Here is a 25,996-nt window from a genome sequence, read left to right on the forward strand (position 1 = left end):
AATTGTTAATGAAAACCAAATTTAAATTGAAAATATACTAAATATAAATGTAACTTCTACCAAGTCAAATTATAACACTAAACAAATACATCAATATTTCAAAATGAACATAACTGCAGTTTTAAATGCTTTATATTTTAGTCATTAACAACAACAAATCAAGTGAAATTGAATGATGTGGGAATGATTATCTTTATATTTGATTATGTACACTGTAAACCCGTATAAGGTGGCAAAACTCCAAAAAAAAATTAGGCAATCGGTTGCCTCAAACTTTTAATATATTTGAGTAGGCTAATTCATACATTTAACTTAAAGTCCTCATGAAATCAAAATCTATCTTATTTACTTTGTTACTTTGTTGACACATTACAGGTCTTAGGGTGAACAATTAATCCGTGGAAGTTAATACACAGAAAAAAAATAGTTTGCATTGGTAATCTTTTATCAAAATCTTAAAAGTAACTTCCAATCTGGAATGGCGTTCCCTCTCCTGATAGCAGTTTGATGGTTTGGGTTTGAATATCCTTAACCACTCCCCTCCGACCATTAGTCTGCTACGAGCGAGAGATGGAGAGGAGGAGCCCTGAAGTAAAACCCTGTCCTCCATTCAATATTCCGTTTCACTTGAAAATACGTCACAGCACTGAAATAAAATCAGTTGCAACTTCCGGTTCTCTGGGACTTAAACATATCATGTAATCTTTTTTTTTTTGACTAGCTTTAACTAGCTAATTCATTAAATGCCACCTTGCTTATTGGTTACACAATGCTTTGGTAGCATTAGCATAGCATAGCACTTGCTGAATGAGGACAGCAATACAATACAATTAACATATATCTGTTCTCACACTGAGCTCATGCTCCACTCTTCACCATGATGGTAACCCTACAAAAAAAAACTACATATTAGAAACTCTTCTAAACTAGCATAACAAAACATTCAACACTACTGAATCTCCCACTTAACGTTAATCTTGCACAAAAAAAACAACAACAATATAACACTTTGGCATTTACTGTCCCTTTTGAGTGTCATGGCAAAGCATGCTGGGAAATAGAAATCCCAGCCCAATTTCAGTTAAATTTAAGTTAGTCTAAATGAAAAGAAACAAGTTCATAAAGCTCAAAACAATGAAATAATTCAGATTACTTAAAATGTGTCAGTTTTGAGAACTCTAAAGAAAAAGAAAGTTCTAAATACTCATAAAAATGTATTTGTTTGAACTCATTTGTTTAATTTGAGTTGGCTCTACTCAAACCAATTAATTATTTTGAGTGTTAGGGTTTACAGTGTACCAAAATTACATTTTAATGAATAGTACAACAAAACGTCCAATAAGCCAACAGATAACAGTTTGGTAGTAGTAGTTATAGATCATTCTCCCACATGTGCAGTGTCAATGTTTTGTTTTTGTTTTTTTGTTGTTTTTTAGCATTGACACTTTCCAAACTTATTCGGATTGTTACATTTTGCATCCGGTATGGATTTAACACTATCCCGTTCTTTTAATACAAGACAATTCCATTTTACATGGGACATTTGGCATTCCTAAATCTAAGACTACAAGTCATAACTTCAAGATACTTTTATGAGTTCCATCTGTCCTCTGAAGTCCAGCTGGAAATTAATGGGACGTTCAACTGTTTCACATGTCCTCATACATAAAATCAGTTTGTGAACAGTCAGGGGTTTTCATTACATCTCAAGGGATGCAGTTATATATATATCGTCATGACATCTTCAAACTGAAAGTGTCCGTAAGGATGAAGTAATGTGTCAGTTATAGATATTGCTAGATAGCAAGATGTCAGGGGCTGTTATCTGTATGGAAAAATGTCTACTTGCAAATGTGTCATAAAGGTAAGGGATGCACTTAAGACTTAATTCCTGTTTGCATAGGCCTACTATCCATCATTACTTGTATGAAAAATTTGAATTATAGCATCCAAAATTATAGTATACTTAAAATACTGGATGGTGGTAGATTCTAAACGTATATGCCAAAATGTGCAATATGTGACATGATGGCCATGGTGTTTTTATGCAGTATCATGCCACAATACTGGTGTACTGTATTTTAAAATACTCAAAAGTTTGTACTTTCCCCATCACCTGCAACGTGCATACTTATAGTGCATGACAGTAGAAAACAAATTAGGATGCAACACTTCATTTTGGAGGTTTGGCATTCAGTTTAGCATTTCGTTCCATAGCTGCTCTCACACACCTGTCTGTAATTTTCAAGTGAGCCCAAGACATTGATTAACAGGTTCAGGTGTATTTGATTAGAGTTGGATCTAAACTCTGAAGAAAGGAAAATTTCCATAAGCAGGATTGAACCCCCTCGGCTAGAGCAATATGCTTAATTAAACGATGTCTACACTATTCATTATTCCACATATATTTTCCCTGGGTAAGAAAGGAAGATGGCAGGTTTACAGTGCAATGTATTGACATTAACATAATTCTTTAATTATTAGCCATTCGTTTTAAATAATTAACATAAGACCTGAAACCAAGCTACTAGCTACAAAAGTATGCTTTCATGTATCGCTGAGTTCCAAAATGCTGGCATGATGGAGCAACAGTTTGCACTTATAACCTCTCTTTAAAAGGATAGTTCAAACCAAAATGTAATTTGTCATTATTTATTCACCCTCATTCCGTATTTTTTTACGGAACACAAAAGAAGATATTTTGAAGAATGTTTCAAGCTGTCAAGTTTGGTTTTGATGTTTTCATGTCTCTTATTTGGAAGTTTTTCCATTGTCATGTTCCTGGTTTTGTCATGTAATTGCCTTATCCTGTCATGTGCCTCTTTTGCACAATGTGTAATGTTAGGCTTGTTCGACTTCATGCAGCGCTACGCAGACCAATTGGCGGCTGACTTGATGGGCCCTATCATACACCCGACACAATGCGATGCCAGGCGCGATGCAAATGTTTTTTGCTAGTTTAAGCTCGACGCAGTTATCATTTTTACGTTGTTTAAATAGCAAATGCACTCATGGCCATCTGTTCGCCTGCTGGTCGAAAAACAAAGTGTGTTCATGCGCATTGTTGGTACATTGCTATATTGAGGCGACTGAAAACGACTGCGCCATTGACTAACAAAAACCTGGTCTAAAGTCAATTGTGCATTATTTTTGGTTTAATTTAAAGGGCACGTTAGTAATATGCGCCTATAGGCGGGTACACAACACGTGTACAATCTGCTTATTACACACACAGGGAAGCACTGTCACAATGCTGATTGGAAATAACTGCAAAAGATCCAGTAGCGAGTCAATTAGAGTGATATTTCTCACATTAAACACAAGAGTAGAGTATCGAGCACAGAAATCCGCAGTGCGGGAACAGAGGCAGTGTCTAAACAGGCAGGTGAGTCTGCAGTGCAGGAAAAGAGGCAGTGTCCAAACAGGCAGGTGAATCCAGGAAGACAGAATGAAGCGGTAGAAGCCAGGTGACGCAGGGACGCAATGGGCAAACTCCACAGCCGAGAGAATCCAGGAACAGGAACGAGGAAGTGAACTCAAGAGCGGCCCAAATACACACACACACACGCTGGATCACCGGACAGACTGTGACGATCTGACAAACAGGAATGGGTGCTAAGACAAGATAGGCAGGTGAAATGCGGTGCAGCTGGCGGTGATAATGAGAGGTACTAATCAGTGACCACGCCTCCAACACAACCACAAACACACAGAGAGAATGAGTAAGTGAATTCATGAACTGTGACAAGCACAGCAGCACACACAAAAAAATATATAAATATTAAAAATAAAAGGATTCCTCTCTGGAGAAGCGTTCAGTTTTTCTTCTTACAAATTCCGCCATGGTGCAGGCACAACTGGCTTTTAAAGGGAATGGGAGATGAGACTGATTGATTTATTGCACATTACGGCCAAAACACACCCATGACTCATTGAGAGACTAGGTACAACCCTTTTGGACAATGACCGTTTTTTTTTCGTCGTTAATCTAGCAAAAGGGGTTTCGGACACGCCCTAAGTGCACCTGAGCCATGCGCTTTAGACCATGTGCTTAGATCGTTAAAATAGGGCTCGAAGCAGTCCATGCCGGTTGGAAATTGTGTTCGACTTGAGACAGCACTGACGCCACGTGACTGTGACGTATGCCATCAAAGTACCGCAAGAGTTATTTGAGAGCCGTCATTCTGCACAGCTTCTCCAGAGCGGCTGCAAGGGCTCTGATTCACGATTGGCAGGATTCGCCGCATGACAGTGTTCATGTTTATTCTAAAACCTTCAGTTCCACTAATGCTCACAAATCGGTTTTTGTAACAGTAAAACCTCTTTTCATGTAGTCGCAATGCTATATCGTGTCATGTTTATCAAAATAAAACTGATATAAAACGTAGACCGCACTTCATTGATATTATAGGCTTATATTCTTGTACAAACAGATGCTGTATTAAGCAGTAAGCCTAAAGTATTGAATGAAAATGTCTCTGAAACATTTGTGTATTTGACAAATATTGCTTTTATTACACTTCAGCTGTGGTAAGGTATGCAAACACAGCAAAAGCGTCACTACAGAAGCAGAAAATGTCTGACTTCACGTCTCCGTTTTCAGCTTCTCTCCGCCTGCACACGGCAACTCTTGCTGATGGGTTACATCCAGCCGCAGCCAATGTCGAACACACCTGCTCTGATTGGTTCCTTGGTTCATTGTGTTTATTGCTTCCATGTGTGTCTTAAGTCATTAGTCTGTGTAGGCTATATAAAGCCCTCATGTTTCCATTGTCTCTTGTCTAGCTTTGTTTGTTCCCTGTAACTATTGTTAGTGAGTTTATGTTCATGTTCTTGTTTATCTTTAAGTTCATCTTCCAAGTCAAGCCAAGTCATGCTCTGTTAAGTCTTTGTTTATTTTGTATTTTGGAATAAAACTGCACTTGCGTTCGCCAAGCTCGCCTTACTTACACAAGCATTTTTGAGACATTTTTCTAAATGTTTTATTATGTGGTGAGGGTGGATTTCAAGAGGAAATTGTCATTTTGCTCTGAACTATTCCTTTACAATATAAGATAAAAATCTGGATGGCCCTTTTTTAGTTATTATAAAGTGTTACCATAAGTTCTGATGGAATAACTGACACCATAGGGGCCGCTGGCTCCTGATGAAGGGCGTCAGACTGTGGAACGTCTCAGTCTGTCACTCTGAGAGGCTGTGAAGAGAAAAAGTACGAGTGAGGTTCCCTGTGGCATAAAAGGCACCTGTATTGTCATCCACAGGCACATCAGGAGAGACCCTTCACATGACTCTGAAGCCTTCTGGAGTGCCTTTCACCTCGAAAGCAGTCCCAGTTTGGCTGCACGTTGAGAGTGTTATTTTCTAGAATCTTGTTAAGCTGTGAAAACAACACGCAGCTCTTTTTCCTCACATTCCTGGTTTGAGATGTGCAATTTGAGACTTGTAAGTCAGGCAGAGTTTCTCGAAAGGTCATGAATGTTGATTTGATTCCTCGAACAGATGTCAAGACGAAGGGGGCGTTACAGTATCAGGTGCGGATATTCTGAGCTATTTGTTACTAAAGCAGTAGCACAGCTCAAAATGAATCTCCTATAATGCCTTCACACTGCGCTGAATTACTGATAATGAATGGAATGCCAAATAATCCCAGTCATTCTTGGCTTCCGGCAGCTCTGTAGGAAGTGATTTATCTCACTCCGGCCACATTCTCTTTCTTTTTCTTCCTCACTCGCCTGTGTTCTGTTGCTGGGGGGGCTTTAACTAGGCGACATCTACCTCACACACACAAATCCACCCCGTTTTGGGGTCTAGCCTCGGGTTGATAACTTCCCCGTTTGCCACACTGCTGGTTGCTTTGTGAACTCAGAGGGATTGGGGTCTTATCAGTGGTATGGCAGGGCCAGGGTATCAGCAGCCAACAAAGATTGAATACATCCATCTGACCGCTTCACTGCCCCAGATGATTAAATGGAACATGACCGGTCAGCAATGTGAAGATGCACAGCGTGAGGCTGTGCGGATGCATCCGTGTCCCTCTGTAAACATTTGTGACATTGTTTAATTGTTTATTCCACATATGATAAAATCTTGGTTGATAGCGGGAGAGTATCTTCCACCGCTGTGTGATTTTGACTGTGATACACCTGCAGGGCTCAATGTAGACACAGGGCTCTCATTGGAGCTGAAGTAATATGTAAGTGATGTAATCGCTCCATGGCCTTCAGCAGACAGGTACAATCTCATCTCCTTTGAGGCACACACAGGTTTTAAGGACAGGGTTTAAGGCCTGTGTTTCAGAAATAAAACAATGAAATGGAGATCTATTTTCAGGAAAGGATAAAGCACGGCTTATATGTGAGGCTGACTCCCTCTCACTCTCGCAAAATCACTGGGTTCACTCTTGAAGAAGTTATTCTTATTGGGAGATGGGCCTTTACAAATGAAAAATCTATATTTTCAGGTGTAATAAAATGACTGAGGCTGAAAGGCATTGCTTGTATCTTCTGCCTGATGTGTCTACAGAAGACTGTGGAAAAATAGTTTCTTTGTTTGTTCATTCATTCAATAAATATTTCTTCTTGATTTTGCATTTACCTTACACTTTTAAATTATAGCATTTCTTTGATTTGTTTTTATTTTTTTCTAAATCTACAACTTTGTGTTTTTGCAGGTTTCCAGGTTTAAATAAAATAAAATATAATTTTCAATGGGGTCTTTACACTTTATATATAAAAATAAACGAAATGGCCTAAAAAGTGCCTATTGTATAGGTAATTTGAATATGATTAAAAACAGAAAACAATAAAATTGCAAGAAAACAAATCATACTATAAAACATACTAAGTGATGCATTTTGAAAGTGTAAAATTGCATAAAGTTTTCTGTGTTATGGGTAGGTTTAGGGGTAGGCTTAGGGAAAGAGGATAGAATATGCAGTTTGTACAGTATAGAATTTATTATGTCTATGGAAAGTCACCATAAAACATGAAAACCCAACGCGTGTGTGTGTGTGTGTGTGTGTGTGTGTGTGTGTGTGTGTGTGTGTGTGTGTGTGTGTGTGTGTGTGTGTTTGTGTGTGTTTGTGTGTGTTTGTGTGTGTTTGTGTGTGTTTGTGTTTGTGTGTGTGTGTGTGTGTGTGTGTGTGTGTGTGTGTGTGTGTGTGTGTGTGTGTGTGTGTGTGTGTGTGTGTGTGTGTGTGTGTGTGTGTGTGTGAGAGAGAGTGTGCCTGCATGCACGTGTTTCTGTGTGTGTGAGAGCTCATGCATCGAGAGTATCAAGAGACAGATGTCAAGTGAAAAACTATGCGTGAATATTTGTCAGTGTAGATATGCCTGCTTGACATTAAGGGTTTCACTGTTAATCTGGGATGGTTCACAACTGTGGCTCCTAACTCAATAGCTATAAGCATTAAATAAGAGAGAGGGCTTAGTGGCAATACTTCAGTCCTACATGGGTTTAAACTGCTGAATTTTGCTTTCCAAACTTCATCCTGCCACCCAGATCCAGCAGCACCCTCTTCAGGGCGCTGATGACCTCTGCATTTGGCCCCCTACACCCTCCCCACTGGACAGCTCTTATAAAGGGAACATATCCCTGAGGCATAGAAGGGGTGCTCACTTCACAAGCCACTAAACAGAAATGATAGCAGAGCTGATGGGGACCAGAGCTCATCTGGCCCTTCTAGAAACACTTCATCCCCCCAAACAGGCCTGTGACATTGGGCTGGATTGGGCAAGGACTATGGTGATTTGCGACACTCTGAATAGAGTGGCTTTCATCCAGTGACAAAAAAACAGGACAAGAGCTGTTTCATACAGGCTTAGCTTAAGCCTTATCATAAAGGGGCATAAAGAAGGGTAGGAGGGAGGTGAATGTAAGACAGAGATTCTGCATGTACTAAACAAGGAAGAAAGGAATTGATGCAGCCGTAGGTTGATCGGTGCTTCTTTCATTTCTCAAGATGGTGCGCGGTTAGCCGAAAACAATAGACCCTGTCCCCCTGGCTGTGTTAATCTCTGTAAATATAAGAGGTAGAATTATAGAGATCTAGTCAAAGCATTCATTTCCACAGCCAGGTACTCCTCCACTGCTCATTCGGCCTTATTGTTTTAAGAGATTGGAAAGAGAATTATTGATATTGATTAAAGACTGGAAAGTCAAATAATGTCTCAAACTACATGTGAGAACAAATGCAAAACTGTTGGTTTAATACAATTTCCTGGTTTGAAACATTTGAAAAATCAAGCAATCTGTACTGTAGTTCCAGGCATCTGTGAATGAGGGATCAACTGGGGTGGTAGTGAACCTGACTGTGGACGACAGAGACGACCCAGCCACTGGAGCCTGGAGAGCCATTTACTCCATCATCAATGGAGATCCCAACCAGAACTTTGAGATACAGACCAACCTGGACAACAATGAAGGGATGCTGTCAGTGGTAAAGGTGTGTGATGCCTCTTTCAGTCAGGTGTTTGGTTCAGTTACTTGATTGCCTGGTAACGGTGAAGACTTATGATGGTCCCATTCTAGACTTGAACCTTTAAAGTTTAGGCTACCATTTCTTAGATCACCTAGAATTTAACCACTTATCCAAAAGTGATTAAGGATCTCGATTGGTACTGTATCTGAAACTTTTGCAGGTTCAAGCCCAAGAAGGGGACCTTCACGCGCCACTAATGTAGGATTTGTAAACAGTTAGGGTTGGGGTGTCCAAGAGGTGTGCCTGCTCCTGGAGGGCCAAAGTCCTGGAGAGCTTAGTGTTACCAGTCCTAACCACCCTGCTCCGAGCGGGACTCAAACAGCAGTCTCCTGCGCGCTAACAATGAGGCTAAAGACTGAAGATTCTAGCGTCAGTTGCTAGAGCACCTCTTGAGATCAGGGGAGTGAGGTTTGCACGCACAGCTCTTACTGGCCTACGTCTGTTACACTCACCCACCTAAACCTCACTCCCATCCAGGTCAACGGCACCAAATGTTACCCTAACTGGGTACCCTACCCCGCTCCGAGTGGGATTGATTACCTTGTAATTGTGAAGACTTATGAAGGTCCATGTCTTGACTTGAACCTTTAAAGCTTAGGTTACCAATTCTTAGATCACCCAGAATTTAACCATTTATCCAAAAAGGATATAGATTGGTATCTGAAACTTTCAAGGTTTAAACCCAAGAAGGAGAACTTCATGAGCCACAAATGCTAATGCTGCCCTAACACACTTGCCTGTGAGGTTCTAATCTTGAGGACCTTTATTAGCTGGTTCTGCTGGGTTTACTTAGGGTTGCAGCTAAACTCTGGATAGTGGCTCCCCAGGAGCATGTTTGGACACCCCGTTGTAGAGTTTAGCTCCAACTCCAATAAAACACACCTAAATCCGCTATTTCTAGGTCTTCAGGATTATTAGAAACTTATAGCCATGTCTCATGGAGCTAAACTCTTCTGGAAAGTGGCCCTCCAGAAGGACTGGACACCCCTACTCTAGCTCATGTTGTAAAAAATTTGCTTTGTACAAGAAATCATGTAATGGTGATAAAGAGTCATTTACTTGGTATTGTTACATGCTGGTTAGTTGCTCATTCTGACATAAGTCCATTTGTCTTTTTTATTTTGCAGCCTTTGGACTATGAAAGTGCAATGTTTCATACACTACTGATAAAAGTGGAAAATGAAGACCCTCTGGTTCCTGACGTTGTGTATGGCCACAGCTCTACAGCGACAGTTTACATTACAGTTATGGATGTGAATGAAGGACCGGTGTTCTTCCCAGATCCTCTGGTTGTCATCAGGAGAGAGAATATTCCTGTAGGGAGCTTTGTGGCCATGCTGAACGCTACTGACCCGGACTACCTACAAAGCCAGAACATAAGGTTGGTGCTGATATCATCATTATGACTATGACCCTCTCTCAAGTGTGATTCTCTGTCTTTGTTCCTCCAAGTCCACACGTTTGTGTTGTAATATTGCATTAACTGTAAGGGAGCCATCAACTGTGATGTGTAGTAAAAGGTTGTGTTGAGGTAGCATCACTGGCACAGAAGGGAAGCTCATGAGCACTTCTCTGATTGATATAATTGGGGCCAAATACACCATTTCCAGAGCCAATATTGATAAATGATATTTATTTTCTGTTACACTGCATCTACATGGGAAGAATGACTTTGATGAACTCTGAAACAAATTTTACATACATATGTTCAACTAATTTCCCAGTTTAAAAGTTTGGGGTTCAGGAAATCACTTTTGCCTGGTTACATTCTCATAGGAGTCTGACAAGGTAGTTTGCGATGACGGTACAAACTAATCAAAGCCTCGGACAAGTGGGATAGCATGACCCATGCCAACACCTGCCATGTCTCTGTGTGGTTATTTTTGTCTTGCTATTCTCTGTCCTTATTCCAATATATTTGCTGTGTTCTCAGAGAAATGTTAGACATGTGAGCACACGGCTCTGCACAAGAGAGTTTTACCATCTGTGCAGGCATTCATCTTGCAGCCCAACTACATTATTGACTAAGTACTTGGAGCTGTTATTTCTAAATTGATTCTCAGAGTCTTGTGACAGATCATTACTTTAATATAGCTTTTTAATTTCCTCAAAAGCTCCTTACCTTCTCAACGCATGGGCTAATATTTAAACCCGGTGTGATAGTTCTTGTCTAGTATGGTTGGTCAGTTGCTGCTGATGTAAATCTCTTAGAGGATGTAAATCTGGTTTGTGTTTTTTTGTTACGTGTGTTAATGTTACGTCTCCCTATTAAAAAGAAAAAAAAATGTCTAGGAGTAATAGGGTCAGTAACATGTGTTAAGGAAAAATAAATGTAAATAAAATAAATGAACGGGTTCAGTTACTGATAAATTACGTGATTGCATGAATCAGGCAGAGACAGATTTGAACTTAAGTCTTTTAGTAATTCAAAATCATAAGTGAACACCCGATTGATTTACAAAGTAATAATGATCAAGGAAAAGAATATTTACAGAAGATATATATACATATAGTGAAACAAAAACACGGAACACAAAAGCAAGGGACGATGAGCGGTGCTAAAGCAAAGAAATCAACAAAACAAAACATCCACTAACTTATTTAAAGTTCTCAACTAACTAAGAAATAAAGACAAAAGTAAACACTACACAACTAAGCTACACTAACTAACAAACATAAATACATGGGGTAGCATCCGCTCCTTACCTGGTGTATATAAACAATTGCAAAATCTAATGTGTTGTATTATGTAGGTCACGTGACATGCTACTATCCCATTGCTCTGAGTCCGAGAAAATAGTAGTCATGTTCCAACCAAATCAACGGTACAAACTTAAAGTTGTAATCAGAAAAAGAAACTTTCAAAACAAAGTATAACCAATCAAACATCAATCGGGGAGGCTAGAAACAAACAACAAGAAAGCAAAACAAGCAAGAGAAAACCACGCCTCCTGTCCTCTGGTCACTTCCGGGTCTTTATACAGGGAAGGCGAGCTCCGATTGGTTCTTTGGGATGGATGTCACTCAGGAACAAATGATGATTGATGTTCAAAACAACCAATCATGAACCTAAGAATAAAGGATAGCTGAGAATAGAGAAAGAAAAAAGAAAACAAACAACCCACATACGTCGCGGACGTAACAGTTAGCTTGTGAATGTACAGTATACTGATTTTAAAATAGTGTCAATTGCAAGGTTGTAGCATGTTTTAAAATCAAAAAGTAAGCTGAATTGTGTGTTTGAACACATCTTTCTCTTTTCTCTGTTCATTCCCTCAGCCTTCTCAGCTGTGGGTGTAGTGTTTGCACATTTGCATTTGCAATGTGATCTCAGTGTAAGCTGTGCCACGCTTGTTCAGATCAGGAGAATTTAAACAAGCTCCTGTGATTCGCCATGTCCGCTGAGCGTGTATGAAACTCTGAGAATGAAACTGGGTGCGCCGCTGTGATCATGTGCTCTGCCATTATTACCGCTCTGTCCTGCTAGTTAGAGCGAGCCCTCCTCATCACAAACCGTATGAGCTCTCTCCCTTCTCTTTCTCATTCTGTTCTCTCTTCATTCTTCGTCTCTTCTATATCTGTCCTCTCACTGCCTGCCTCACCTCTTTTGATCTCCTTTTCCCAGTAAAAGGCTCTTTGAAGTACCATAGCTTTCACCTGAGGCTATAAGTGGCAGGACTAAGTAAGAAAAAAAAAGAACAGGCTGCAGGAAAATGAAGAGGAAGGACAGAGGGAAAGCTTTTGAGAAGACGACAGAAGGAAGATGACATACATGTGCCTATGCAGAAGTTTCTTTTTATGTATGTTTATATACAATTAAGTCCAAAAGTCTGCGACTGTCTTCTCTGAAATTCATATTAATTGTTTAAACATCCATCTATCCATCCATCAATCATATCATTCTTTCAATCAGTTTCCATCTCTCTGTCCTTTTATATTTATCAATTTTCTTCTGTACTTTTTTAATTCCATGTAACACAGTTCTGATAATATTAGAAGCTCCCCCGTGATTGCCCGATAGAAAGGACAAAGAGTACAAAAGAAAGTGAAACCCCACTGATCTATCAGTGTGTCCCATGGTACTTCTTAAGGACTTCATTTTAAAATATATGCAATCAGGCGCCCTTGATACAAGACAAGCATTAAAATTGAAGGATGACTGCAGAAATGGTAGACTTGCCAAGAAATACAGATAGTGGAGTTTATAGAACTATTATAGTCATGATATAAACCTCTGATTTGAAGCACAGAGAAACGTGTGCTTTAATGTGCACATTGTTGTCAAAAGACGAAGTTTAAAAGCAAATCTGTTGTATTTGTTTCTATAGTATTCGTTGATATTCTGAAAACATAGAAATAGTTCTGCTTCAAAGAAGGAAAAAGGAACCATTGTTAGGTCTTGTTTTATGTCAGATTCTCTTTTTTTAATGTATACTCTAATTTTGTTGAATATTGTACTTTGACAGAATTGGCATCGATTATTCCATACAAACATGGTTCTCTATCATAAAAAGCTTGTATAGGAACCATAATACACAAGGATGCTTTTCACATCCTGTCAGTTTTATCTTTCTATTGATGAAAGATAAAAGGAAAATTGTCTAGAGGGTCTGTTTGTTGCTATTTATCAATGCAATCTGATGAATTACAGGAAATTTCCCTGATCTAAGAATGGTCTGATTGTTTAGGCTCTAACAGCGATCCATACATTTTGCTTCATTTTTTTGTGAAATAAACCTGCCATACTTCAAATCATTGTGCTTTTCAATGGCACCTTGTTGCAGACATGTTTGAAGCTCTCATTTGAACTCTAATCAGTCTTTATCTGACGTACCTCTGAGTGCTTCTCTAAATTAGTTATTCAGAGGAGCATGTCAGACATGGTTAAGATTTTGGGGTCTCTGATGTGTTTGCTCAAAGGTTTTTCAGAGTTTTCTTCCATCTCCAACCCTTTATTTAGCTCTGTTAGGCTTGTCAGAATAAGGTGAGCTGTGCATCAATGCTAGCCTGAGGGAAATCACAAACACTATCAGAATTATGGGAAGGCTCGTTGGTTGCAAGCTCCCTCACCGCCACAGGTCATTAGGAATGATGCTGAGAATTACACTGGGTAGAATTTGTGAAATACATTCAATTCTATTTACATTAGCTTATAAAAGTTCTGTTTTTTTTGTGATTCAATTGGATCATATGTTAACAATAGTGGGATGATGACAAAAGCATGATTTTAAGGCTCAGTATCAACAAATTTGATTCTAGGAATTTTTTATTATTTTTTTTTTTTTTACAAACACTTGCCAACCAGGATATTACAAATTAATATTACATGTTTTGTCTCTTAGAAATGCACAGTTGCATTTGGGATGCAGATGTAAATGTATGTTCATTTACAAAAACAGTACCATCTAGCCTATGAAACTTTAACAACCACATTTTTATAGCGTAAAATATCATTGGGTTAAATATGGTCTTCCATAGTATTTGGATCATGTTAACCACAGGTAAAACCACACATTGCACCTCACTACCATGGTAAAAAGTAACTATTATTTATGGTATTTGTTATGAAAAACAGTAGCCTAAAGACATTTAGTATAATACAAATGCAAAAAAGCTGCTATTGCTAAATAACAAAACATACTGTAATTATATACCAGTTAGTGTTACTACAGTAAATCATGGCAAATGTTGGATTGAAAAGCCTTCTCGTTTCACTTTATTTTGATGGTCCCTTTAGCACATTCGGTTGACTATAAAAATTTGGTTGACTATAACGTTGCACCTACATATCTACTAACTCTCATTAGAGTGTTAGTGAGTATTAGTAGACTGGTAGGGTTAAAATAAGTTGACATAGTTGCAAAGTTACTTATAGTCAGTAGAATGTCTGTTGGAGGACCATCACAATAAAGAATTAGCAGAAGAGTTAGCAGATATTAGACAGTCTAATACTCTAATGAGAGTTAGTTGATAAGCAGTTGTGAAGTTACTTATAGTCAACAGAATGTTCAAAAGGGAACATCAAAATTAAGTGTTACCACTGTATCGTTGTGGCTCATTGTTTCTCCGGTTTTCCACGTCAGCGTTGTTGAGAATGTCAGCACTGTTTTATCTAGCTTTAAAGATGCGGTATGTAGGATTGTAGTGGTTGAAATGTGTACTGCAGTCCAAATTCAAAATATTGGAGATTGTTGTTTCCTCCGCCCCCTCCTCCTCAGACTTGATGCTCACGCGGGTTGCCAGCTCGAGGACACGCAACAGGAGCGAGCGTAATTGACAATGAAACACACTGTAAGTTGATGAGTTGATTCATACGCGTTTTAATATGCTCTCGTTCATAGAGATTTTTTTGATGGATGCCTTCGGTTTTTTAGGTCGGGTAGAATCTGCGATCTCTGACCGTTTATTTGCTGCCTTCCATGGCAGCAATATGCTGTGTTTTCTGCCAGCTGGCAACCTGTGGTGTCAAAATACTATTTGGTAAACTGGCAGTGTGCAGTATCGCACAGACCAAAAAAAAAGATGATGTGATAGATGTTAGATTGCTTTCTAATTGAAACGTTTATTTTTATTTGATAGAATATTGCTGTTTACTATTTGCTTTTTGTTTTTTTACACTACCAGTCAAACGTTTCAGAAGACTCACTTTCCAAAACCTTAGATTACTTTGAAAAAAAAATCACATTAAATAAAATAATAAATATAACAAATTGTAATTGGAGATTAAACAATTAATAATCTATTGTTGTGTTTAACAAAAAAAATCGAAATGCATAACATCAAGCCCCACCCTATATTTTTACTCTGAAATACATCACAAATAACAGGACTTCATGTTGATGTTCATGTTATTACTCATTGAGTATTAATTTAACTCTTTCCCCACCAACATTTAATAAAAAAGTAACCAGCCAGCGACAGCATTTTTGATAATTCTCACAAAACTTGCATGGCCCCCAGAATATTTTGTCGCATGAATATCCGAACATGCAATTTATCAAAATAAAGAACATATATTCTGCTTAAAAAATAAATAAATAATTTATTCTAGCTTCATGTATTCTTTATCAACAGTTAAATGGGTATGCTTCTTTAAAAAAACTACATTTTTGTCAATTACTATGCCCGGATCGGATTCAGAATGACGCTCAAAACATGGATGGAACACTAGATCGAGTCCATCAACACCCCCAAAGCTTCACAATTATTAACCCTTCCTGGGTCGACATTTAATTGATTTATATGCTGTTTAATGTTTGATGATCACGTTATTTTACATGTGAATAAGCAATGCTTCTATCGTTTGTTTCTGCTTCTTCTTCACCTGTGTTTTGATCTGGAGATTCTGTAATATTTCAGAAAATGCGTAATAGTGCCCCCTACCATATAACAGTGAAAACATGAATTGCTTGATAATTCCGTCAAAGGCGGGGAAAGAGTAAAAAAAAAGAGAAATGTTCTTTAGGTGTACCACAGCTGACATAATTCAAGGTCTTCTGTATGCTTTTATAAAAATAGCTTTAATGCATGTTAAATGATTATTATAGTGCATCATTCATTCTAATAAAAGCATAACAATTCCTCATCTGACTGTAGTATCAAATATCTGTTCATGTTTTAAAGCAGACTTGAGCTGTCTGTGTGCGTTAGAGTGTTCGTAAGATGAAAAAAAAAATAGATGTATCTTTGTCAGTAGTAAAAGCTGTTAAGTGATGCCATTGTTTTGGACACAGCTGCAGTCTATGGAGACGGTGTATCATCTGTGAAACACTATCACACCTGCACTACCACACTTGAACAAATGCTCATTTATATATCACAGCCAATATGCTTGATGATATTTAATGTTTCTTCACACATTTCTCACTTTGTTTAGCAATGTTAAGTTGTTCCTGACATTGTTGTTCGCTCCTATGCTGGAACAGTCTGGAAAGGTTGTAATGATAGTGACAGTTAATGAGATGCAGAATAGTGACAGTTAATGAGATGCTGGAATATGTTTGACGAACATTTGCTCACCAGACCTACAGGATGTTACCAAACTACTTTCTCCTTCATGGGGTCTGTTTTCTGTGCACCGTCCTCTCATTAGTATGTGTTGGAACTGCAGTACTCAGCAAGTACTGAAAGATGACAGACCGTGTCTAGATGACAGTTTTCCTCTCATTAGAGCAGAACATCTCAACCTTCGTAACTCCAAGGTCTATTGTCAAAGGTCACCCTACACAGGCTATTATTTTCTATTTATGTATTTCTTGTTTTCAAACCTTTTTTAACTCAAATTAGAAGTATAAACTAAAATAATTGTGATTAACCCTTAAACGCATACCTCAGGTCTTTAGTGACCCGGGACGTTGTTCACTACCTTACTCCTCATAATTGTTTTTTAATTCCTCGATCAAGTCATTCTAAACAATATAGCAAGAAAAAAATTATGTTTTCCCATTAATTTTTTGTAAAAATGTAATAGGGTCGCTAGTGACCCGAGGTGTGTAACAGTGTAAGTATATTTTTTCTGCACAACAATTTAATCTTTGATGACTGAATGAGTGCAATTCACCTTTATTCCAAAAGGTGGCAATGTCTGATACACAATGATGAAGTGACGTTTCACTCACAGTCACCGCAGGCAGAAAACAAAAGAATAGGAAGTATCATCAGCAAAACTTGAATTGGCTCAGCGATTTACTGCAGAGCAAGTACTGAACACAATTAAATATTAGGGTCACTGTCACTTGATGGTGGATCTGGTGAAGAAGCTGTCAGCGATCAAAATATATTGATTTTGAAGATTATATTTTTGAGAATATGTTTGGGATCGCGAATATGAGCCAGATGCTGAATGTACTGGGAAATGAGCTCTGACGAGGACAGTGATGATGGTATAAAACATCTGCTCAAACTGAACCCTTCCAAGCTTCATAAGATAACAAAATATGCTTTATTTTATTATTCTGTAATTGTTACTCTAATATAAGGAGAGTTTTATATTATTGCATCAGGTAGTGATCCATCCGTTTTAGATATAGATCCGGGTCACTAAAGACCCAAATATGTAATAATGATTGGTGAAACATTCAGGCAAGGTTAAAGAAAACGGACAAAATTAGCTATCCCGGACATTCACTGTAGCTTAAACTCACTACTTGGTTTGCTTAGCTAGATTAAAACGTATTAAAGGAACATAAAATGGTTCAATATCTCTGGAGAATGGACATAAAAACTAAATTTGCCGATACATTTTAGATCCGTTGACATTTGCTGGCGGGGAAAAATGACAAATTTGTCAATTTAGTTTGCCAAGGTTCTGTGGTGCCAAAAAAATGTCAGAGTTCTTGATTTTCCTCCAGATATGTCAGTTTTCATGTAGAATTACCTTGATAACATTTTTAATGATTAAATTATTTTAATATGACATGAATTATTTCAAATGATTTTACCCAAGCTTGTGTAAATGTACTTGGGTTTTACATGGTGTTGCAGTGCATCATAATCCATTTACATGCAAAAAGTTTTTAGAATCGCACTTGACTTTGGCTTTTCCTGAAGTACATTATGTGGGTTTGTATATGTTGATTGTCTCTTTGTGTATATGTGGGCGAACCATTAATTAATCACCAGTGTTAAATGAACTCTTTTGCAGAGTTAAGTTCAAGTTTGCTGTAATTTCTTAGCGTTCATTAATCACCGGTAATTGTTAATGTGTGCATTGTGTTTATTTGGAGGTCTCTCTGTCCCTATTCAACAATGCAATACTGTAGTATGGCTGTTTTAATTAACAACAACTCTGCAGCTTTCGCATCTCGGGAAACTCTTATCGACCACAGCGACCCCTTATTCTATCCTTGAGTTCCTGGAACTTAAAGATTGTTGTGAATAAATAAATAAAGCAAGCATGCTGCATTCTGAATAATCTCTTCTGAGCTGCGTTGAGTTAGGTGGCAGTGGAGGAGGGAAGAGTTTGGGCTGGTTCACGTCAGATCACACTTACTCTGCAGTGGCTGTTAAAAAGAATAACTGCACTTGGAAAAGCTGAATTAATCGTGATGAATGTGAAGACACCTGGCCACTATGACTCCTTTCTTTACAGAGTTAACCATTTCTATATTTTCTACATTACAGAATCAAGATACGGATGGTTTTCCTCATTAGATACACAGTGTCAGCTATAATTCCAAGGAAGCTTCTTATTTTCTCGCACAGGGCCGGCAACGTCCTCATTCAGCATCATTACTCCAGTCTTCAGTGTCACATGATCCTTCGGAAATCAGTCTAATATGCTGAGTTGCTGCTCAAGAAACTTTTCTTATTATTATCAATGTTGAAAACAGTTGTACTGCTTAATATTTTTCGTGGAAACCATAACACATTTTTATTCCAGGATTCTTAATCAAAAGTTCAAAAGAATTTATTTGAAAAAAAAATCTTTAGTAACGTTATAAATGTATTTACTGTCACTTTTAAACATTTTAATGCATATTTGACTGACCCTAAACATTTGAACGGTAATATACACACATACATAGGCCTACATACTGTACATAGGCCTACATACATACATGCATACATATATCAGGTGCAGAATAAAGTACTCCTTTAATGTTCTTTCAGCTAATAGAATGACTTTGAGGAAGAGGAATAGGAATAGAGAAATAAGATTCTGGGAGGGAAAGAATCTTGCACGACTCTGATAGTGTGCCACGGGATACCATTTGTCTCATTTTCATGTAAATTCATAAAATATAGGCTTGTCCTACGGAAATAGACTGCAACAAAACTGTATCTGATATCTATTTCCTCTTGACATTAATAATGAGCAAGGTGGTATTAGTCTGGGAAACAGTTGTGAAAGACAGCCATTATGTGGTTAAATAATTAAAACTATCCAAAAGGTGCCAACAGGAAAGACTGAGTGGCAAGGCCTCTCTGAAGCATGGATAAATTGCTTTTCTCTGACTTAATTACAGGGTTATGATTTTCAACCGATGCAAAGAGCTGCTTTTTGTGCCTTATTATGATAATAAATTAGATTTTATGTATTGCATTGCTGAGGCATGATAATTTATGGAAATCAAGCCGAAGTAGTGGTTCCTGTTAGCTCAGTTGTGCAGTTTAGTTCTCAGGCGGTGAGCTCTTGCACAAGGCAAAAAATAAAAAAGTGTGAAAGAGATAGAGGATGGATCTTTGAGTGTGTGTGGTGTGTCCATACGCTTGACTGCTGATACCACACCAAGAGCTTTGATGATTCTTACAGTCTTTGCTTAAGCTTACTGTAATCAAGTCAACGTTCGTCTGAACACATGCTCCAGAATCCTCAGTGGCTGAATAAACTTTGCACAGCTTGGCACATCTTTGCTTATGGGAGTCTCGATTTAAAAACGACGTTGTTCTAAGAGGTCATTACATCATGTCCAGCTAAATTGCCTCCCTCTAACCAGCAGGTACTTAGGCAGGTTCCAGATAGTGTGTTAACCTATCAAACTGAAATTATGATTTTAAAATATAATAATTATAATATATGGTATAAATTCACATACTCTTACAATTATCAACAAATGTGATAATTGCTTTTTTTTGTTACTTTTTTCATCATAATGTATGTTCTTTATGTAACACTTTATGTATGTAACACTATGCAATAGCTAACTTGATACAATACATTTGTATCATTTAATAATATCGTAACATCGTCAAGTAATGTCATTACTTACTCACCATCAAGATGTTCCAAACCTGTATGAGTTTCTTTCTTCTGTTAAACATACAAAATGATGGGCCCTATCATACACCTGGCACAATGCAGTGCCAGGTTTGCGACGCAAGTGTTTTTTGCTCGTTTCAGCCCGACACAGTTATAATTTTCACGTCCAGCGCCACATTGTTTAAATAGCAAATGCACTCGCTCCCATCATTTCGCCCATGGGCATGCTGGTCTGAAAAGGCGCATTGTTGGCGTGTTGCTATTTTGAGGCAACTGAAAACGACTGCGCCATTGACCAACAAAAACCTGGTCTAAACTCAATAGCGCAGTATTTTTGTGTTATTTAACGGCCGTGTTAGTAATATGCGCCTATAGGGGGGTGCACAACGCACATACACTCTGCTTATTACACACACAGGCACGCGCAGCAGAACACAAACTTTTTTAAATATTCAAAATAAAAGGATTCCTCACTGGAGAAGCGTTCAGTCTTTCTGCTTGCAAATTCCACCAATTAAATAGCGAATCCACCATGGTGCAAGCATAACTGGCTTTTAAAGGGAATGGGAGATGAGACTCTGATTGGTTTATTGCACGTTATGCCCAAAACTCACCCATGACTCATTAAAAGACTTGGTACAACCCTTTTGGACCATGTGCCTGGCGTGCAGAACGTTTTTTTTCCGTCATTAAACTAGCAAAAGTGGATTCAGACACGGCCCAAGTGCACCATACGCTTCAGACCATGCGCTCTGATCGTTAAAATAGGGCGCGATATTTTAAAGAGTATTGGTAACCAGACAGTTGACGGTGACATCAACTGTCAAATATCAAATATCTTATTTTGTGTTCAACATAAGAAAGAAACTCATCTAAGTGTAGACCAAATGAGGGAGAGTAAATGACAAACATTTTAATTGGGTGAACTATCCCTTTAATTTCTATATATATAAATTTTCTACCCATTATATATTATTTACATGCACACAAATACACTGATAACTGCCAAAAATAAGTTTATTGGAATAAGCCAATTTACCGGTTTACATGCAAATCAATAATATGCAAGTAAACAGCATTTATAAGAATGTATTATCGATACAGACAGACAGTCGGACGGACGGACGGACAGATAAGAAAGATAGATAGATAGATAGATAGATAGATAGATAGATAGATAGATAGACAGACAGACAGACAGACAGACAGACAGACAGACAGACAGACAGACAGACAGACAGACAGACAGACAGACAGACAGACAGACAGACAGACAGACAGACAGACAGACAGACAGACAGACAGACAGACAGACAGACAGACAGACAGATAGATAGATAGATAGATAGATAGATAGATAGATAGATAGATAGATAGATAGATAGATAGATAGATAGATAGATAGATAGATAGATAGAAACTTAACAAGAAGCATTTTCAAAGTAGTTTCCCCAACCGCGGAGTGTGTATGCGTGTTTGTGTGTGTGTGTACTGAACCTGTGAAGGCTGTCAGAGGGTTAAGCAACGGAGTGAGATGAATGGATGGTGAGCGACAGTCTGAACTTTAACGAGGAGTTAATGGACAGGCTGGCAGAAGAGACTGCACCCACAGAAGGGGTCTGATTCCCTCTGAGTCTGACCATGGCTGATTGATGGGCCGTCTCCCCCTGTTTATATTTTCCTGCCTCCCTGTCACATTTATTTCCTTTGTACAGCTCTTTCTGCCAATATGGAACCGAAATATCTGCAGGGGTGACAACGGCAATTTGTCCCAGACATGAGAGCGAAGGGAGAGTTTATGGCGCAGCTGTTTTTCATCAACCTCTGCATCTTCGTGCACTGATCTGATCTGGGGTCCGGTGGATGCACATATGGGAGTTGAGTTGAGTTGAGCCAGTGTGACTGAATCCCACCGAGAGATGAACTTAGAACGAGAATGATGCTGAGTTTGGGAAAGGCGATTTTCACTCAGAAAGCAGTTCCAAACAACATTGCCCTTGAATTACAATGGCTAAAAGTAATATCCTAATGGGGGCATCCATCCTATTTTACAAACACAGGGCAGTCAGAGCATTAGTATAAGTGTGCCACTTGCTTGTCTCTGCAGATATGTGTTTGCTGAAAAAGAGGTCTGTTTTTTGGGTCATAGCATGCAATAAAGCTTAACACAGAACATAGAAAATTGAAGCACATATTAAAGAGGGCCTACTATGCTTTTTTTACATTTTCAACTTTATTCAGTGTCTAATATTGCTGTTTTGAGCATGAAAATTATTGCAGAGCTACAAAGTCCACTTTAAAAGAGTGTTTCTGAACTCCTTGGAATGTACACGTCACAATATTCCTCATTTAAATATTTCTTGCCCAAGGCATATGCAAAATAAGGGACCAGGCCTGGTTGAGTTGTGTTAGTAGTAGAAATATGCGGTTATGATAAAGGGGCATGACATTTCTGAAACACGCTCAAAGCGCTTGACCAATCTTAACCCAGCCAACCAATCAGAGCACACTGTTTTTTTGTTTTGTTTAATTGACTGGGAAAAGAGTTGCAGCAACAATGTAACAAATGGATGGAATGCATGGAATACATATGCATGGAAACCTATTAGACCCCAAAAACTTTGAGAAAGGGCATAATATTGCCTCTTTAATAGTGGGACACAAAAGTTTCACATCAAATGTACATTTTCAGCACAACAAAATAATGTGTGTATTAACTCCAAAATAGTGTACTGCAATGATATCTAGACTAGGCCATTTTTTTCATAGTGTGATTAGGGATGGGCATTTCAAGCAAAAATGATATTCGAAGATCGCTGGGAATTATTCGATTTTTATTCGAAAATCGCAACTCATCCCCCGCATGCACGCATGTATAAGCTACACACATAAACAGAGAGAGAGAGGGAGAGAGACCATTCACACTCTCAATCTGTATGATAACAAACTGTTTAATTCATTAGGGAATAGGCTATATCAACTCAAGCCATATTATTGTAACATGCTGAAACATATGACTGTAATGTGACATCGCCCCAAGTTACCTGTGATAAATGCCACAAGTCTACAGCGTGCGCGTGAGACGATGTGTTATTCTTCTGTTGTCTCAGGGCGTTTTTACTCTGGCATTTTAGTTCGGAATGGGGCACGGTTAGCATGAAAAATTGCTAATGTGAAAGCTTACCTACAGAGCTTGGTGTGCACTGAGGTACCGAATCCGAGAACACACAACCGGAGTTCGGTTGCTCTCGGAGCTGAGCCGTGATTCACGTGAATGTGCAAACAACACTCGGGTACGTGCGCACTTGTTGTGGAAGAAAGTAACCAGCGCATGCGTTTTAGCCGATTACAATGTCATTAGTTCAATAACATACACGTAAGAGATGATAGTGTTGATGATTTAGCTGAGATACGATCGCGAGAGCGAGCCTGCAGTGTATTAGCGCATAGAGTGCAATCAGGGCAGCAAATGAATGGCAATTCACCGTCTCCTCAAAAGAGTCTGTTTGCAAGCAGCAAAGCCGCCTTCAAGCGACACACATACGGTAAACCCAAGTGTCGTTTACTTAGCTGCACATAATAGCACCAAATTAATTGAAAAAAGCCCAATATATTGACCCGCGTTCTGTTTTCTATCACGCCCGTGCACGTCTGTGATGACGTAAGATGAACGCAAACGCACCAGGGTTCAAGTTGAGTGTGAAACCAGACCAACACTGCGGCGGCGGAGGGAACAATCAGACTCGGACCGCAGCAAACGTGTCCAGTATAAAACACCCTGAGAGCTGACTGGCAGCTTTTAGGAGCGTTATTGGCAGCGCCTCTGGTTACATGAACGCGTCAGCACCACATCAGCACCGACAACATGGGGATTTTTTTGGACGATAATCGCACATACTATTCGATATTCTATAATTAAATAACTAATCGAATATTCGAAAATCGCGACCCATCCCTAAGTGTGATATAAACTTGCAATTGCAAGCTATGAAGTCAGATTTGCGAGATATAATTCAGACTTTTTTTTATAATTGCAAGTTTAGATCTTGCGATTCTGACTTTATAAAGCTCAATTGTGAGTTATAAAGTCAGAATTGTGAGATATAAACCGCAAATGTAAGAAAATGTCAGAATTGTGAATTTATATCTCACAATTCTGAGAAAAAGTAGAGAAAAAGCGAGAAAAAACGATGCTTTTTAAAAATTAATCATTTGTTTGAAAACAATCATTTTTTTCAATTGATGCTGTTAGTGGCACATATGTTTTACACTTAAAAATACACAATGCATTATTTGCTTCATCATAATATGGATCTTTATTTGAGAATATTGGATTTTTTTATCAAGCCACAGTGTGTGGCTGTGTCCAACGTGTGAGGCAGCATTAGTTTCTGCTCACACAGATTCACGCCGTGAGCACAAACCAGGAATAAAAGGATCAGAATTTATGTACGAAGAGGCCAGAATGGCCCTCCTGCAGCAAAGAAGCTGTTTGCAGCTCTCCCCTGCTCTCTATTAGAAGGTAAAAAAAAGAAAAGCCCCTCTGGCCTCCGCCCCCTCGCAGTGATACAGGAGCATAAATATGCACCGCACCCCGGGCCCTCTCCAGGCCTGACACATCATGAAAGGGTGTAAGGAGTAAAAAGTATATAAAAGGTGTCTCAAGGAGAGGCATTTCTTACATTTTAGATTGGGTGAAGAATAACTTTTCTTCTTCTTTGGTTGGAGGTTTAAGGCTACTTCTCTACAATGCCTTAACTCTGGTGAAGTGAGCTTTTGTGTATTTGTGAGCAGTTGCTATTGTGTGATTGTGGAGTGTGTTTTCTTGTCTTCAGTCCAGCTGTCAGGCACATTAGCAGCATGGAGACCTTAATGAGCTGCTAAACACATAACAAGCTAAATACACATTTTTACATAATTTTATTTTCATATTTGTTAATTTTAGTTTTATTATGACTAAAATGACAATAGTAATCAGCAAAAACGCATTTTATTCAAACCAAATATGCAAAGATGTTATATATGCATTTACATACAATGTTTTTTGAAGAAATACCTGGTTAGAATATGATTGTTTCATATTATATTCTTTTTGGATTTTTCCTCTAAAAGCATTGTACAATAGTCATTATTTATATCTTGCAGTGTTGTATTTTTCCTCATCATGTATTTGTTTATAGTATTTTAATTAAAGCATTCAGTTATTGCATGAATTTTAGTCAACCGAATCCCTTTGATGTAAAATATTAATTTTAAGTATACCCACTGAGATCATTATTTACTCCCTTTAATGTTTGGTGTAACTAATTACATTCATGCCATTTATATGGATAAAAACCAACAAATTACAGGTTTGGAACAACATGAGGGTAAGTAAATGATGACAGATATTTTTTGGTTGAACTATCCTTTCAATATTTCAATAATTTAACAACACATTTGCATGTTCTCTAATGTCAGTTAATGGGCAAACATTAAGGTAAACAAATCAAATATTTAATTTAAATTTTTAGTAAGTGTTGTGAAGTTTTTTTTATGTATTTTAATTTGACCATTTTTATGATTTTAACTAATTGTCTTTTCATAAACGCACAAACTCCCTGCAGTTTCCTCACAAATTCCCAGGGATTTGCGAACCCCGCTTAGATAAACATTGAATTATTGTTATGATGTGCATTTTCCATCTCATCTTTGGGCCTGTTTACACCTGGTCACTTCATGCGTTTTTACTGATCAGATAGCTATCCGTTTTGTTAAAGCTCTTCCATTTACACTTGGCCTCATAAATGTGTCTCAGCAAAACTAATATTAACCAG

The 25,996-nt window shown here is 38.3% G+C and overlaps 1 protein-coding gene across 1 annotated transcript in view; it reads left to right on the forward strand.

Moving 5' to 3' along the window:
- The window catches only part of cdh13 (cadherin 13, H-cadherin (heart)), a 467,661-nt gene that overhangs the window by 375,302 nt on the left and 66,363 nt on the right, over nucleotides 1-25,996 (forward strand). The window contains exons 9-10 of the mRNA XM_079825536.1: nucleotides 8,261-8,443; nucleotides 9,607-9,860. Of these exons, the coding sequence (XP_079681662.1) occupies nucleotides 8,261-8,443; nucleotides 9,607-9,860 (437 nt within the window). The remainder of the gene's footprint in view (nucleotides 1-8,260; nucleotides 8,444-9,606; nucleotides 9,861-25,996) is intronic.

The sequence above is a fragment of the Gobio gobio genome, assembly GCF_949357685.1.
Source record: "Gobio gobio genome assembly, chromosome: 9".
NCBI classification, from domain to species: Eukaryota; Metazoa; Chordata; class Actinopteri; order Cypriniformes; family Gobionidae; genus Gobio; species Gobio gobio.